We start from the raw sequence: 18556 nt of genomic DNA on the forward strand, positions 1-18556 counted from the left end.
AGATTTGGACGTTGAGGCACAGAATGAAGAGGCTTCCTGACTTGAGCCAAGGAGACCATTACCCAGAAGACCAGGAGCTAACTCGGCGGCCAACCTAGATCTATCCCCGCTTCCTCCTGGTGGCCTTCCTGTTTCGTGGAGGCCACAGTTGTGAAGATGTTCAGAGGAACACAGCAGCAGGGGGAGCCACAAAACATGTCCCCAGCACTTAGCATCAAACTTACCACAAGGAAAGAATTTACAGCAACGGGAAGGAGAGAGCGGGGGAAGTGGAAGCCTTATCATACTGCATCGATTCTAAGACCTCTGTGTCTTCCCATCTTACTACTTTTGATGTCCGTTTGTTTCTCATAATTAGTGCATCCTACAATCTCTGCTGGCCATTTCATAGCATCGCATCTCTGAAATCGAGATGCATGTCACAATGCCAGCCTCTTGGATTCGGGGGAAATGTGGTGCGCCTCTAGCAAGTCTGGCCTCTTTTCTAATCTAGGAAGGAACGGAAAGAGGCTTTTTTCCTAAGCTTCCAGAATCAAGAAGCAAAAATGAAAAGTGCCCTAAGAGAGAGGCCAGAGAGAGGCAACAGCCTCTCTGGCCCCACCTCCTTGCTCCAGCTCCACAACAAGCCAATTAGCTTTAATGGAGGGATGAGTGTAATTGTCAAGCTACCTGACCAGGCCAGCGCAGGCCAACCTGCCAGCAGCCTGATCTGATGCCTCCACCTGCCAGCTGCCGTCTTGTCTCCACAGTTCCTTCCCAGGCCGGGGTGTTTTTGCCAGGCAATAAAACTCCACCTCGGCAAAGGACAGACCTTGCAAAGCACATGACCACCAAGGGGCCATGGTTTCCGCCTGGCCCCAAAGAGATCCTCTCTGCAGCAGTCTTTTTTCCAGAACATGCACGTGGGTGGGATTTGCCTGGCAAAAGGGTTATTTTTTCAATCACTTCAGCTTCAGGGTCCATAAGCTCCTTTCTCCCCAGTTCCTAGAAGATGTTCAAGGAGCAACGGTATCCTGTATTCACATCCACATGTTAACTACTTTACAAGCTGATTGGAGATCTGATATATCTGAAGACCAATAAGCAGCTACAGATGTGAAGTGTTACTGATCTACAGTCACCAGGAGAAAACAGAAAGTATGACCAGCACATGAGAGTACCTCAACCTCAGCTCTACTGACATTTGGGCCCCAATAAATCTGTTACTGGAGCCGGGGTGGGGGGGATGGTGGAAGCTGCCCTGTGCATTGTATATTAGCAGCAGCCCTGGCCTCTACTCCACTCGATGCCAGGAGTACCTGCTGTGACAACCAAAAATGTTTCCAAATGTTGAGCAATGGGAGCAAAATCGCCCGGAGTTGAGAACCACCGATCTAGGCTATTAGGTAAATACACAAATATGACCAAATTATGGCTTCATAGGTATTCTAAAGTGAGATGAAACTTTCTAAAGTGATATGAAACTTCCTCTAGGATATTTTTATGTGGGTTTTTTTATTTTTTGTTTTTTTTGTGAACTGATTTAGAGGAAAGTATTACATAATAAGTGTGAGGCGGACACTTTGGCTGGCTTGCTCTGCCGCCCTTCCCCTACTCCCTTCCACTAAAGAATCATAAAACAATGCTAGCTTTCCCTGCCTCCCTTATAGCTAGAGGTGGTCAAGCCCAGGGCAAGGACATTCAGGGGATTCAGACACTGTTGACCAAATGGGGCCAGGCCATGGGGCCAATGGGTGAGAGCTCTGTCTACAAGCACAGCTTGACCCTCAGAGAATCCATCTCCTACAGGGGGCATCTAAGAGGGCAGAAGACATGCCCCTCCCACCCCGCCCCCCACTCGAGCCTCATTTTCCCCCCAGGCCCGCCTGTGTACAGAAGTTAAAAAACAAGACTACCACCAACCGCCTCCAGAGGGAACAATTATTAGCAAATTACTTAATTAGGCTCATGTTGGCATTTCATCTTCAAGTAAATACCTGTTCATTCCAGACGGGCCATATCCAACATGCACTAGTAAACGAAAACAAAAATTAAATATGTTTTCCTAGGATCCCATTCTCATTTTTAAAATTCTATCATTTAGGATATGTGGAGAAAAGAGACTGAAAATTAAAATCCCAACCTGCCAATGAGATTATCTCCGGCAGAGTGTAATTACGGAGAACTTTCACGTTTTCCTCTGGGCCATTTCATTTTATCCTGGATCCCTTATAATATCAAAGAAGAGAACAAATGAAAGAAAAAGTCCTTTTAAGTAATTCAATCACTACCATGTTTACAGTCGCAGAAAACCCGAACTTCCCAAGTCTGTAAATGTCAGCAGCTCTCACAGTTGTCCTTACCCACCTGCGCTCACATGCTCACATGCCATCCATGTAAGTACTTAAGCAAGTCTCCTTAATCCTCAACTACAAAGAAAGTCTGCAGAAGGGATTTCCCACACATCAGCCCAATTTCAGAGCTGACAGCCGACACCCTGGGTGTCTCACCCACACCCGGGCACCCTACCAACACCCTATAACAACTGGGCGAATTCACCTGAATTGTCTCGGATGCTGGGACAGTGTCTGAACCCCTGGGCTCAGGGTGGGTCCATTCCAGTCTTGCCTAGGCCTGCAGGGGCCCAGAGGCTGAAAGGAGATGAAGATGATAAACTAGAAGCAAGGTGCCACAGCAGAAATCCCACTCAGCTGTCCTCAATCGTCCCTTACTGGCCAGCCCCTTCCTTGGTAACCACAGCTAAGTGCCTGCTGAGCTTGGCTAAGCCTCTTCTTCCTCACAACTCTGTAAGACACGCAGCATGACCATGATCCCCAGCTTACCGATGAGGAAACGGGCACTCCCAGAAGTGAGTGGCCCAAGGTCGCATGTTGGGAAGTGGCAGGAACCATTTTTAACCCAAGCTTCTGAATCTGGCCTCTTTTTATAAAATTATATGTGTATAATTAATTTCAGAGAGGAAGGGAGAAGGAGAGATAAAAAACATCAACGATGAGAGAGAATCATGGATCTGCTGCCTTCTGCACACCCCACACTGGGGATTCAGCCCACAACCCTGGCATGGGCCCTGATCAGGAATCAAACTGTGACTTCCTGGTTCATAGGTCGAGATGAACCTCGCCAGCTGGGCTGATTCTGGCCTCTTGAGCGCAGCCATATACTGGAAGTGGGCTGGCCTTGCCTCCAGCACCAAGTGTGAAAGAGCCCACCTAGACCCCAGGGATATTCTAGTCTACCAGGAGTCTTTGTTCCTAAACCCTGGGTTAGTGAGGTAATGACCTTTAGGAAGAAGCCTTATCAAAGGCTCCCAGATAATCTAACCAATTGTAGCTACCAAGTCACCTTTCCCAGCACCCAGCAGCTCCAACTTCCCCCGGGGCCACTGGTCTCCAGCCCTGCAAGACTGATTGGAGGGACTGAAAAAGATACTGTCACTTATATGCATCTATCACCTGCTCTTAATAATAATAAAAACAACAATTATAATGTGCATCCTTAGACCCTGCTAGAACGGTGAACTGAGCCAACCTTTTTAAAAACAAGGTTCCCCTGGCCAGTGAGGCTCAACTCCCAGTCAGGGCTCAGGCCCAGGCTGGGGGCTCCATTCCCAGTAGGTGACATGCAGGAGTCAGCCGGTCAATGTTTCTCTCTCACTCTCCCTTCCTCTGTCTCTAAAATTCAATAAAAACATTAAAAAACAACAACAACTAGGCTATAGCTAGAGCAAAACCTTTTCAAATGTTCTGAGATAATCCACTCCTGAGAATATGTCCTAAAGAAATAAGTCAACAGGCACTATCCATATGATATTCATTACAATGTTTTCTTTTAAAAATTTGTTAATGGTTTAAAAAATGATGTAAAAAAATTTACATTAATGATGCAAAAAAACATTTTAATGTTTCTTTAAAAGGGTGGAGGGGGGGTACTGCAAACTAAACGTCAAACCAAAGGTAGTAATTTTGTAAATTATAGTCCACCAATACCAGGAACTGTCACTTGGACTTTTAGAGGTATAATTTTGAAAGTTATGTAGAAACATGGGAAAATTCTCACAATTGGAAATGAGAAATATAAGACAGAAAATGGCAGGCAAGCTACTAGTGCAACCTTGCAGAACAACATACAAATCTGGACAGGAACTGGATGTTAACAAGATCAACAGACCAAAAACGGCTTATGACAAAATATTTGCAACACATGACAGACCAAGGGGCACGATTCCCAATACATCAAGAGTCCTGCATATCAGCAGGAAAAGGACAACCATCATAAAGATGTACAGAAAGGACTCAAAGAGCCATGCACAGAAAAGGGCCAGCAAATCATCAGGGCGTACGCGCAGGATCCTCAGCTTCTACCTTCTAAGGGAAATGGATGAAAATAATTTCTATTCATCAAATTAACATAATTCAGCCATGCCCAGGGCTGTGAAGGAGGCAGAGAAATGCAAATTCCCATTCACTGTCTCTGGGAATGGACCTGCTACAACCTTTATGGAAAATAGCCACCCAAGACCTATTAAATATAAAAAAATTTATACAAGTTGGGCCTGTGTAAATGATATTTATTGACGCACTGTTTACAGGAACAAAAAAATGGGAAATGAATGCAAGCAATGATTAGTAGAGAAATGGATGAATTAATTATGGCAAATCTGTAACCTGAAATGTTGAACTGCTATCAAAAACTAGTGAGTCTATGCATTGACTTGGATTGTATGTTAAGTAAAAATAAAATGCAATAATTGTAACAGGACCCACATATTTTAAATGTATTATTTATGTTTATAAATGTTTTTGTAAAGACTAGAGGAATGGTTATCAGGTAACTGGAGAGTAGCTTGTTAACTATTTAAATATCTCTATTGCCCAGCTGGTGTGACTCAGTGGTTGAGCATCGACCAATGAACCAGGAGGTCACAGTTCAATTCCTGATCAGGGCACATGCCCAGGTGGTAGGCTCAATCCCCAATAGGGGATGTGCAGGAGGCAGCTCATCAATGATTCTCTCTCATCATTGATGTTTCTATCTCTCTCTCCCTCTTCCTTTCTCTCTGAAATCAATAAAAATATATATATTTTAAAATCTCGATGTTGCCTGGCTATTGTGGCTCAGTTGGTTGAACATTGTCCTATGCACCAGGAGGTCCCAGTTCCATTCCTAGTCAGGACACATGTCCCGGTCACAGGCTCAATCCCCAGTAGGGAGAGTGCAGGAGGCAGCAGATCATTGTTTCTCTCTCATTGGTGTCTCTCTCTTTCCCTCTCCCCTCCTCTCTAAAATCAATAAAAACATATTTTTAAAATAAATATAAGTTGTCTATTTTATAATTAGAAAACGAATTAAACTGGAAAATTGGTATAAAAATTAAATCAGAGTTGCATTAGCACAGTGGGATTATGTTACACTGTCTCATCGGTTTCAGAAGATATCTTTTTAAAATTGGAACAAAACCAACCACTCTCTGGACTGAACCCCTTGGAATGTAAGGCTTAGCCCTTCTCACTATCCAGGGAAGCAAGGGGAGCCTGGTCTATCCCCAGCTTGCTCAATGCTCTCAAATGCCGGGAACACAACTGCTTAATCAATGCTGGTGGGTCCATCAGTGGGAGTATAAACTATGGCAGCCACCTGGCAATTAGCACCATCGAATTTCAGTATGCATCTATCCCTGCACCCAGCAATTTCTCTTGGGGGAATTTATTCTGCATCAATTTGCATCTATTTGCATACATGTGCAAAGGTGAGTGCCCAGGGATGTTCCAGGCAGCACTATTTATCATGCCAAAAATCTGGAACTGGCCCCAACAATGACCAAGAGGGGGTTGGATGAATATATGGCACAGTCATATAACAGGAGAATGTGTGGCCTGTAAAGAAGTGTTACTTTGTTGATGGGAATACAGGTTGGGACAGCCAGTATGGCAAGCAGTTTGGAGTCACCTCAAAAAATTTAAAATGGAACTGCTTTGTGACCCAGCAATTCCACTTCTGGGGATATATCCAAAGACACCTGAAACACTAATTCAAAAGAATATATGCATCCCTATGTTCACTGCAGCATTATTTACAATAGCTAAGATTTGGAAGCAGCCCAAGTGCCCATCAGTGGATGAGTGAATAAAAAATCTGTGATACATTTGCACAATGGAATACTACTTGGCCATAAAAAAAAAAGGAAATCTTACCTTTTGCAACAGTATGGATGGACATGGAGAAAGTTATGCTAAGTGAAATACGCCAGCCAGAGAAAGACAAATATATGATTTCACTAATATGTGGAATCTAATGAACAAAATTAACAAAGTAGAAGCAGACTTATACAGACTGACAGCTGTCAGAGGGTAGGGGGCTAGGTGAAAAGATGAAAGGATTAAGGGCTAAAAATTCATAGACAACAGTATGGTGAGTACCAGAGAGAAAATGAGATGGAGGGAGGTAGGAGCGGGTAAAGGGAGGATAAACAGTGATGGAAGTAGGCTTGACTTGGGGTGGCGAACACACAATACAATACACAGATGATGTGTTATAGAATGGTACTTCTGAAACCTACATAATTTTATTAACCAATGTCACCCCAATAAATTCTATGAAAAAGAAGTGTTATTTCCTTTTCCTTTCTATTTGCGTGGACCTAACATGGAAAGAAAATCATCACTGGTATTTTTTAAAACATGTTTTTATTGATTTTAGAGAGAGGGCAAGGGAGAGGGAGAGTGAGAAAGAGAAACATCGATATGAGAGAGAAACATCAATCCACTGCCTCCTACATGAACCCCGGCGGGGGATTGAACCTGCAACCTGGGTAAGTGCCCTGACTAGGAATCAAACCGGTGACCTTTCACTGCCCAGGATGATGCTCAACCAACTGAGCCACGCCAGCCAGGCTCATCATTGGTTTTTAAGTGAAGGAAGTAAAATACAGAACATGATTTAGAATATGAACTCATTTAGGGAGGAAAAAGAGATATGCACACTCTCTCTCAGTCCTTCATACATATTTGCATATGCTTAAAATTTTTCTAGAAGGACACCCAAGAAACTATCATCAATGGCTGCTTCTGGGAACAAAGAGCAGGGAGGGGAAGTACCGAAGCTTTTACTTTCCATTTATATTCTTCTAGAGACTCTTCACCTTTTTAAAAGTAATGGCACAATCAACCATGTTACCATACGAGATCTTCCTCATGCAATCAGCCAGATCAATTCAACAGCTAATGTTAAAAGAAGAGTTTTCTAGCAATCTATGTATAGAAAGTCACCTTAATCACCTAAGAAAGCATTTCAGAGGAGGAGGGTGGGAAGAGAGAGAGAGAGAGAGAGAGATTATCTCATCATCTTAACAGGTCATGAAAAGCCTTGGGTCTGACCCTGCAGAGTTTCAGCTAAGGTTCTGAAACCGATGAGACTCAAAAAAAAAAAAAAAATGTCTTTAACTTCATTTAATTTTAAAACCCTGAGATTCATTCAAGCATGGATCAGAAACCCATGTTTTTGTTGGGGGCGCAAATTTTGCTCCATTTCCTCGCCAAGTTGAGGTAAGCTTCCTTCTCGGAATTTCCCAGCCCTTTTTATTACCACAAGCCATTTTATTAGTGCTTTATCCATTTTTTTAATCCTCACCCAAGGAATGAAGATATTTTTTCTTCTTTTTAAAAAAAAAATATATTTTTATTGATTTCAGAGAGGAAGGGAGAGGGAGAGAGATAGAAACATCAATGAGGAGAACCATTGATCAGCTACCTCCTGCATGCCCCCTACTGGGGATCGAGCCCACAATCCAGGCATGTACCCTTGACCAGAATCAAATCTGGGACCCTGCAGTCTGCAAGCTGATATTCTATCCACTGAGCCAAACCAGCTAGGGCATTCCACTGGTTTTCAGAGAGAGTGGAAGGGAAGGGGGTGAGGGAGAGAGAGAGAGAAACATGGATATGAGAGAGACACATCAATTGGCTGCCTCCAACACCCACCCTGACCTGGGGTCAGGGATTGAACCTGCAACCCAGGTATGTGCCCTTGACCAGGAATTGAACCTGGGACCCATCAGTGGAGGCTGGTGCTCCAACCAATGAGCACACCGGCCAGGGCACTTTATCCATTTTCGAAGAATACTCCAGGCAAGATTTTTATGAGACCGGCTCTGCAGTTCCTTTGAGTTAAGCTGTGATATTTTGACCATGCCAACCACCCCAGGGCCTTTATATGTGCTGTTCCCTCTATCAGGCCTGGCACAGCTAGCTTCACCATTCAGGCCATAGGCCAAATGTCACCTCCTCTGAAAGGCCTTCGCTGGACATCCCTCTCTTATAGCTTGCACCCAACTCAGGTCCTGGCCAGCTTATGTCTTGGCGGCACTTGCCACCATCCAAACTCATCTCGATCATACCCAGTGTATGCTCCATGAGAACATGGGCCTCGTCTGTCTCATTCATGTTATATTCCCCGTGTCTGGAACAGTGCCAGTGCACAGTAGATGCTCAGTTAATAATACAAGCTTAAATGAATGAGACAGAAATGGCTGTGGGAGGAACAAGAAAATCCAGTGCTTTAAAAGACCACACTTAAGTTCTCCATACCGGGAAAACTACGGCACTTGATAAACACTCTGGCAGCCCCAAGCAAGTATTTACCTAAGAAGCCAATAGAAAGTAAACTGAGGTTCTCAGAGAAAAAACTCACAGAGGGAAAGGAAAAGCCCTATCAACCCTCAATTACTACCTGAGGGTCCTTGGTGACTCCTAGGGCCACCCTCCCCAGTCATCTAGACCCACTTTCCAGAACTTGGCAACATCCTGCAGGAGATGAACCCCACAATTAAACCAAGGAGACACTTAAGAAGAATCTCGACTTCTAATTGTCCACCTATGATGAGGGAGCAGAGCTTCAAAGCCGACCTCTAAAAACAGGAGTTTTCACCCTCGGGACTGAACCAGCACGGACTAGGGAGATGGACACAGCCCTCAGTGAAAAGAGGCAAACAGCATGAAAACAGCTGCAGGTTCCTTCTCCAGCTAATTGGAGTTTAACCTCCTTAACGTCTCATTAAGCTTCTCCAAGGCAACCCCAATAAGCCAATTATACAAGCAGTCCAACAGCCTAAAACAGTGGTTCTCAACCTTGGCTGCACATTAGAATCACCTGGGAATCTTTTTAAAATCCTGATTTCTGGGCCTCACCCTCCGGAAATTCTGTTTCTTTGCTACTAATGTTGTGGCCTCACCCCATAACAAAGAAACAGAATTTCCGGAGGGTGAGGCCCAGAAATCAGGATTTTAAAAAGATTCCCAGGTGATTCTAATGTGCAGCCAAGGTTGAAAACTACTGGCCTAAAAACTCCTAGGCCAGGGACGTGGAAGGAGGAGGGCCAAACTCTCGCCCAAAATGTGTCCTCTAGATTCCTCCACACCCATGGCTGTGTGACTTCGCCATCCAGGGGACATTTGACAATGTCTGGAGACATCTGCGTTGCCACAGCAAGGGGCGGGGGGGGGGGGGGGGGGGGGGGTGCTGCTGGCATCTAGTGGGTCGGGGCCAGGGATGCGACTCGACATGCTACAGTGCTCAGCACAGCCTCCCACAACAGGGCATTATCTGGCCCCAAATGTCAAGAGTGCCGAGGCTGAGAAACTGTGCTCCACACCCAACACCCACCCCCAAACTGGCTTCCTGAAAGGCCGCCCTCAACCCTCAGCCTCCATGAGTCAAGAACAGGTTCCAACCTCCATCAGAAGAGACACACTGCCCCAGTTTCCGTGCCAGGCTGGGGGCAGTGCTCGCCTCAGGATGACCAAGCCCTTGCCATTATCCACCCCCACTTTATTTCTTAATTTTATTTATTTATTTTTTTTTGCAAAATATTCAGGCAAGTATTTATGGGCTACAGTTTTACCGACCACTAAGATTTAATAAGAAAAGCTAGACCTTATATACTGCCACAAAAATCTGGAGCTAACACACAAATTAGACTCGTGTTTCAAATTCCTCCCACAACGCGGGCTGTGCTGGAGCCAGGATGTTTGCATCAAGCTAGGGATTCCGATAGGCCCCAGGCACTTCACCAAAAGGTTGGGCTCCACAGCAGGGGATGGCAACTCAAATACCTACTGGTGCCAGGTGGGTTCCATCGGTGAGAGAAGGAAACCAGGTGAGAAAGTGCAATGAAGAAAGGCGATGGAGACTGGACCTTAGAATTGAAGCTGCAGTAAGGAGTAGGGATTGCGGCCAAATGAAACCACCCAGCTGACCACCGCCATGTACAAGGCAAGCCCCGTGCTATCAGGTCTTCTGATTTTTCAAGAGAAATCAGAAATCCAGATTTTTCTGTGAAATCTTACCATCAATCAATATTAGCAATTATAGTAATCCATAATTAAAATAAAACCAAACCAGCACTCTTGTGGGCTAGATCTAACCCCCAGTTTGGAACTTGTACCTCAGCCACTAAAATTCAAATGTGAATTAAGCCTACTTTGTGTGAGGCACTGGATCCTGAGAAAAGACAGATGGATGAGACTCAGGCTGCCCCTTGCAAGGTAAAATACAAGCAGTCAAATGTGGAAGCTGGAGGGCTCGGTCTACCTGAGTATCCATTCAATGCAGGTGAGTAACTTTCATCCTTAGGGATCTCTGGAGAAAGGCTTCAACCAAGTTCAAAAGCCATTCCAGTACTTAAGGGCATTCATTCAATTAATGTTTATTGAGCACCTACTATGTTCCAGGCACTGATCCAGATGCTGGGATTATGGTCCTAAACAAATAGGCAAAAACTCTTGCCCTATGAAGTTGACCTTATGGGAAGAAAAAGAAGTAAACTATTTGGTGTCTTAGTAAATAAGTACTATGGGTGGGGGATGGGAGAGCAAGGACTATTGGGGTGGGGGAGAGGGAAGCCTGCCTGAATGACATTTGAACAGAGAATTAAAGGTGAAGGAGCATTCCAGGCAGGGAAAACAGCCAGTGCAAAGGCCCTGAGGCAGCCTGTGTGCCTGGCATGGAATGAGACAATAGGTCAGAGATGATGGGCCTGATGCTGCCAGGTGTAGTAAACCCTGAGGGAAGTTGGAACCACTCTAGAGTTTTAAGCAGAAGGGGGACAGGATCCCTCTGGCTGCTGGCTTGGAACTTGACTATAAGGGTCAAGAAGAGAAGCAGGGAGAGCAGTGACGAGGAAATGTTCAAATCCAGGAGAAAGCCAATGGCTCCAGCCAGAGCGGTAGTGGGGAAGGCTGTGAGAAGGATCTGCTGACACATCAGATATGGGATGGGAAGGGAAAAAGAGGAGTCAAGGATGACGCAGGCTTCTGGCTTGAGCCTCAGAAGATGGGGCTCCCTGCCATTAACTCCGATGGGGGGGCTAAGGGAGGGTCAGGGTAAGTTGGAGATACCCAGGTGCAGATATTGGTTCCTAAAAACCGAGTCCGAGTCCAGGAGTAGGAAGAGATTTTTCATCCACCACCACGGTCCAAAGACCGGGTAACCTGAAGACTCTCACTAATGAAGCTGGTCCAGGCCCCTCGTTAGTCTATGCCAAACGGGCCAGCTGTGGCTTCCTTCTGCAAGGCCCAAGGGCAACCAGGTCCCCTGAATTAGGCCTTGTCCTGGACTGTCCTCTCAAAGGTTCCCTGTTGCTGCGTCCAAAGCCATTTACCTTGCTACCTTGTCACACTGCCATTCTAGGCCTCAGATTCAACCTGCGTGAATCATGGAGGGAGGCCCCATAAGTTCCAGAGTCCCTTTGAACTCTAACAACCCATAAGGGAGAGAGGGGGAAACTGGAAGGAGGGGGAGACAAAAAGGAGAAAGAGAGAGGAAAGCAAAGCAATGAGCCTGAAAACCAATAGAGTATTTGGAGGACGGAAAAAATTGTGGCTTTTCATAGATTGCTACGAAGCGAGGGGGAGCTCTTAAGGCAGGAATTAGGCTGGCTCAAGGCCAGACCTTACCCTAAGAGCAATTTCTAACAGCTTCTAAGATATTCCCCTTTTCACACCTGTTGGCAGCTAAATCAAATATTCAGGGGTTTCCTGAGTTGAAGAATGGCTCAGAGCATCTCTGTAGCAAATAGCATTAGCACCAGATATTAACTAGAGAATTGGGGTCGACCGCTCACAAGTACTGAGTGCCAACTGTATACCAAGCAACATTCTCGGTTCATGTCAAGAATAAGCTCGTTTATTCCTTCGAATCGCCACTATTCGCTTGGTACTGTGGTATCACTCCCATTTTCCACATGAGGAAACTGAGGCATGGCGGCGGGAAGCGCCTCACTAAAGCTGCAGAGTCAGGATTTGAACCCAGGGAATTCAAGTACTCGCTCTGAGCCACCGCCCTACACTGCTTACTGATTTGTTTTCTCTACTTTTCTACATTTTTCAATTTTTCTATACTGGCCATGCAACCTAGTAATAAACCAAATTTAAAAAATGTTTTTTAATTAACTCACAAGGAAAGGCCCAGTCCCCCATTTTCCCAAACATCAACCAAAGAACACTCCCTCCTACTAGTCCCACCCCACTCCAGACACCCCCAGTGGAAAAAGGCAGCCAAGTGCTGAACTCGGCCCCTATTTTCCATTTAGATAATGAAGTTCCTCTTTTTTCAGCCCAAAGCATTTGCCTGAGTGAAGGCAGCATATCACTGGAACCCTCAGCATGGGCCATTTCCAAACTCTGGCTTTTCTGGAAATTTCCTGGGGCTCAGAGGCAGGCACTGGCCCAGGAACAGAGCTCTGATAAGAGTGTCACCTGGGCTAGTCACCTTGATTTCTAAACACTTGTTCTTGATCAGGGGAGGAACCAGGCATGGGTGAATGGGTGACCCAATCCCATCACCACACCTGAATAAAGAGTGGGTCCAAAGGAAGGACAAACAACTCAAAACACACAACTTCATCTTTGGAAAACAATACCCATTGTTTAACTCTGTGCAGGGCACAGGCTGGGCCATTATGTAGATGAACTCACTTACTCTTCACAACCCTAGGAGGTGGAGACCTTTGGCCCCTGCTCCCATTTTACAGATGAGGAAACTGAGACACAGAGAAGCAACATGGCCTGCCCAAAGTTGCACAGTTATCTAACAGCTGGGAGGCCAGCCTCTCCTGGCCTTGAGCGTGCCATCCTGGAAAACACAAGCTACCTGCTTTCTGTTACACTTGGTTTCTCCTGCTATCTGGAAGTTCTTATGCCTCCTCTGTTTGCTCCCAAACTCTGGTTCCAGAACGCCCCCAGAAACTGGGGCATCGAGTGAGTCCAGGTATCCAGAGGGAGGGGAGGCAGAGGGGAGATGAAAGGCCTGGCAGAGGTCAAGGCCAGTCACTTGGCAATTCTGTAGCGAAAAGTCCTTGCAAGGAGAAAAACCTAACTGGTTTTCCAGATGAGCTTCTTAAACTAAATAAACAGAGGACATACTCAACTTTGGAAAACCTCATTAGCCATCAGTCAACTACATCCTAATGCAGAATCTAATTGATGGTTGCCTATTTTCCCCCCTCTGCCATTTAGAAAAACAGAAACAAGGAAATACTCCAGAATTCACAGCAACACTAGACCAGATCCCCATCTGCATCCTTGCAGAAATCATCTTACTGCTGTCATCGCTGGCACAAGACAGCAAGCATTCCACAGGTTTTCCTCTGGTAGATAGAGTCCTACTTTGTAAATGGCCTGCTCTCCAATCACTCCAAGACCCCAAATGCAAAGGTGTTCCCAGCCCTGCTCCCATTGGCCTGGAAATGGGAGGCATGCCAAGGTGTGTTTGGGTTGTTCTACCAAATGATACTCCTCTCCCCGCCCCCCCAAAAAAATAAAGCCTTCTCATGACTTTTCCAACACTCCAAATGCAGCCTCCAAGAGGAGAACCACAAAACAGAACAAGAAGGTATTTTTGGATGCTAATCGCCAGCTCCTAAGAGCCAAGGGTGTTTATCTCCGATTCCTAAACAGAAGTGGAAAAACTATCCGGTCCAGATCTGTGTATGGTGTTTACAAATAATCAAGATGGCCTGACACAGAAGGGCCCTCCTGGAACAAAGGAGGAAATCGCATCAGAAGGAAGCTGAAGTCGGAGATGCTGGGATTAAACCACAGAAAGCCGACTCCAGAAACCCAGCCAGGCTCAGCACTGAACATGCAGAAGGAAACCTGCTGAGGTTAAAACAGGTGGAGGTCCTACGGAGAGGAGCCTGCTTTACAGGAGTGGGATGGCACACCCACGGGTACCAGGGCCCTGGGCATCCTCAGTGGCACCCCAAACCTAGCCAAGAGTCAGGCCTGACATGGCAGGGGTGAGCAGCCCTACCTTCTTTCTGGCTGTTCCCCAAATTTCCCCAATTCTTCCCTTGTTCCCCAAAACATCCCCCAGAGTAATTAAGCCCAAAGAAAGTCCAAGATGACAAAAAGGTGTGACCATCTGAGAGTAACGTGGATGCAAAACAACCGGGGTAACCCTTAACCAATCACTGGGAAGCCCCTCCCCAGCTCAGCCCTCTGGTAACCGGGCATTCTTTGTGAAAGGGGGACCCCAACCCACAAAGGAGATGGGAGAACTTCATAGCAGGGAGCCAGCCTCCTTCCCCGTCCTCTATCTCTGGCGTCCCTTTCCCTGGAGGTTATTTTTAATCGGAGAGGGAACCCCAAAGCAGGAAAGACTCCTCCTTTCGACCCCCTCCCCCAGGCTCTGCCCCCTCACCTTTCCCCCCCAAACCCCAGACCTGGGCACATGCAAACCTCCCCCCTCTTCCCCTCCGCACGCCTGCTCCCCAGGAACTGAGTCACCCAAGTTTTCCCCCATCAGCTAGTTGCACTCCCGACGGGGCCGGCCGCGGGCAAGCGGGGAGCGGGACCCCGAGGCCGGCTGCGGAGCGGGGAACGCGGCGCTCGGCTCGGCAGCCGGTGCTCAGGGGCTGCGGGGCCCGTCCGCCCGGCTGGCGCTTTCTCCCGGAGCCGGCCTCCCAGCCGGCCGGCCACCCTCCCTCCCGCCGCCCCACGCGGCCCGGGCGGCCGCCGAACACGTACCCAGAAGGGGTCGGAGCCATCGGCGCTGCAGAAGCCCCCGAGCGCCATGCGGCCGGCGCGGGCACCGGCGGGCACCGGCGGGCGTGGGGCGGCGGGGCGGCAGGGCGGCGGGCGAACAGGCCCGGGTGCTGACGGCGGCGGCGGCAGCGGCGGCGGCGGCGAGGGCGGGAGGCGGCCGGGAGGGGGCCGGGGCCGCAACGCCGTCTGATTGGCCAGCGCGTCACGGGGATGCAGCGGCCCCGCCCCGCCCAGCGCCGGGCTCCCCTCGCAGCCTTAGAGCGTGGGCCACGCGTGGAGGTCGGACCCGCGCCCCTCCGCGCCGGGGCCTGAAGACCGCGTTGGTCTGCCGCCCGGCCCCTGACCCCCGGAGCCCAATCCCACCCCCATCGGGCCGGGGAGGGTGTGCCAACCCTCCGGTGCTGCTGCCGGGATCTTTGCTTCCAGACCCGGCGACCAGTTTTCAAATCCTCCTGCAATAACGATGAGCGCAGCAACAATCATAACAAACAGAATAAACTGAGCCCTCTGAGAGCCTGGAGCGTGCCCTTATGGGCTCCTCTGTATTATGACTTACCTTTCATGAGAGAAAGAAGCCAGGGGCAGTCAGGCTGGGCGGCTTTTCTAGGGCCAAAGGCAGCTACCTCCAGAGCGGACACGGAAACATGAGAAGTGGGTACACTTACGAACCTGTTGGAGAAGCTGAAGCTCAGAGAGGGGAGGTGATTTGCCCAAGGTCACACAGCTGCCAAGTGGTGACAGTGGGATTCTAACCCATGACCACTCTGATTCCAGGGCACTCATGGCGGGAGGGCTCCCACCGCCATCCCAAAACAGCCATTGTCCCCACATGTGTGCAAAAGACTTTGGCATTTTATCGATCCTATTTGAGCAGCACTCAGGAAATAACCAAGTTATTGATCCTCACTTTAGAAGTGAAGAAACGGAGGCCTACACACATAGTAACGACTAACAAGCATTCACAGTCACTAAGGCTGTGTTCTTAATGAACATGAAATGAGTTGGGTAATGCTCTCAACAACCCCATGAGGTGAATACTTTTATTACCCCCCACTTTGTAGTTGAGGAGACTGAGGCTCAGCAAGGCAGAGTCATGTGTCAGGGATATGTAGACAGGAAGTGGCTAAACCAGACTTTGAACCCAGGCAGACTGGTTAGGAAGGAAGGAATCTATAATGCCAATCATTCTGCCATGTTGCCTCAGATCTATTTAATGCAGAGGCAGCCAGTCACAGAGGAGCTGGGGCTGGGGCCCAGGAGTCTAGGCTTTCACTGTGACACCAGCAATGCCTTTCTTCCCTCCTCTCCTCCTTAAACCCTTGACTGATGTGTAGTTTCCATTACACACACGGACACACACACCAACTGCACCAATTAAAACAGGAACAGTGACTGAATTTTAGACAGCCCCCCCCAAAGGACCTAGTGAGGGAGGGAGGGTGGGAGGGAAGATTATTTTCAATGATTTTTCTATTGTCCCAGAGTCCCCTCAGGGTGAGTGAGTTTTTAAGGGTTAATTAATTTCAGCATATTCCATGTGCTGGTGCTTTAACATTTATTCATTCAACAAACACTTATGAAGTATATCAACTATATGTCAGGTCTTAGGAACAAGACAAAGTTGCTCTTAAGGAGCTTAAAGTGTTGGGTTTTCTTGTGGAGGAGTTAATGCCTTTTTTATGGTAGGGGAACAGGTTAATCAAATAATCACATAAAGGAAGGGGTATTTATAGCTGTGATAAAAGCTAGGCAGAAAACGTTGGAGGAAGAGAGCCTAAAAGAGTCCCGCCTGCTGGTGGTGAAAGTCAGGGAAGGCTTCCTGAGGAAGAAATTTTGTGTTAAGATACAGGTGATGAGTCTGATTTCATGAGACTTGGGTTATGTCCCAGGCTGAAGAAAACAGCTTATGGAAAAATCATGAAGCAGGACAGAGCAGATCCTGGGAGGAACCTGAAGATAGTTGGGTGACAGGATCAGAAGGGATCCGAAAAGGCCAGAGCACGCAGGATCCTGTAGCCAATGGAGGAGTTTCAGCTTGGCTCTAAGAGCAATGAAGAGGCCACTGGTGGGTTCTAAGCAGGGCATGGGACAGGGTCAGATTTCTTTCCATTCTTATCCAAACTCTTCATTCATTCTTTTTTAATTTTTATGTAATGATCGATGAGAGTGAGAGCGAGGTTTGTTGCTCCACTTATTTATACATTCATTGGTTGATTCTTGTTTGTGTCTTGATGGGGGATCAAACCCACAATGTTGGTGTATTGGGACGATGCTCTAACCAACTGAGCTACCCGGCCAAGGCAATTCATTCTTCTTTTAACAAATATAATATTAATTGAGCAAGCATATGAAAAGGTGCTCGACATCATTCGTCATCAGGGAAAGGCAAATAAGAACTCAGTGAAATACTATTACATACACACCAGAACAACTGAATTGAAATGCCAAATTTTGGCCATGATGGGGAACAACTGAAACTCTCACGCTCTTGTTGGTCTAAGTGTAGATTGGTTCAACTGCTTTGGAATGCAGTCTGGCAATTTCTACCAAAGCTAAACATCCAACTACACAGTGACACAGCAATTCCACTCCTTTCCAAGAGAAAGGTGTGCTAATGACCATCAAACAACATCTACGAAAAATGTTCACAACAGCTTTACTCAAAGAGCCAAAAACTAGAAACAACCTAAATGCCCATCAGAGTCAAAAGGATGAATAAATTTGTGGTGTACTAACATGATTGATTAATACACAGCAATTCTTTAAAGGATCAAATTATTAACACATGCAACAATATGAATGCATCCCACACAAATAAGCCACACACAAGAGTACATTTTCCATGATCCTATTTAAATGAAGTTCAAGAACAGGCAATACTAATAGATGCTGATCAAAGTCAAAATAATGGTGACTGTGGGAAGTGGTACAAGGGAACCTGCTATGGAGCTGGAAATGTTCTATAACTTGACCTGATGATAGTTACATGGTTCTTACACACACACACACACACACACACACACACACACTTAAAATTCATTGAGCTGGATGCTTAAGGTTGCTGTACTTTATAAAAGTTATGCCTTCTATAAAAACTAGAAGCCTGGTGCATGAATTCGAGCACTGGTGAGGTCCCTCAGGGTGGCCTGCGGGGATCAGGCCAAAACCTGCAGTCCAATGCCACCTGCAGCTCCTACCTGCTGCTCCCACTCATCCCAGCCCCACTGTGCCTGCTGGGCTCACATCCAATCAGTCCTGATCAGGAGAGGCTCGTGCCCCCACAGCAGCACTCGCCAGCCATGACCCCTGCGTCTGGCACCTTCCCAATGGGAGTGACCTACAGGATAGGGCCGAAACTGGCTCCCTGACATACCCTGAGGGGACCTGGATTGCGAGAGGGTGCAGGACAGGCCGAGGAACCCCACCGGTGTACGATCTGGGCTGGGGAGGGACCACGGGAGGGCTCCAGGGCATGTCTGGCCCATCTCATTCAGTCCCAATCTGCTGGACCCCAGCAG

General features: G+C 47.3%; 1 protein-coding gene across 2 annotated transcripts in view; it reads right to left on the minus strand.

Moving 5' to 3' along the window:
* Positions 1-15129, minus strand: part of ABCC1 (ATP binding cassette subfamily C member 1 (ABCC1 blood group)) — a 145678-nt gene extending 130549 nt beyond the window's left edge. For both annotated transcript variants that reach the window (XM_070412918.1, XM_070412917.1), the window contains exon 1: positions 15021-15129. In XM_070412918.1, the coding sequence (XP_070269019.1) occupies positions 15021-15068 (48 nt within the window). In that variant the 5' untranslated portion in view covers positions 15069-15129. The remainder of the gene's footprint in view (positions 1-15020) is intronic.
* Positions 15130-18556: the final 3427 nt, after the last annotated feature.

This window comes from Myotis yumanensis, unplaced genomic scaffold (genome assembly GCF_028538775.1).
Source record: "Myotis yumanensis isolate MYYU_CA2020_CCGP unplaced genomic scaffold, mMyoYum1.0.hap1 SCAF_4, whole genome shotgun sequence".
Lineage (NCBI taxonomy): Eukaryota > Metazoa > Chordata > Mammalia > Chiroptera > Vespertilionidae > Myotis > Myotis yumanensis.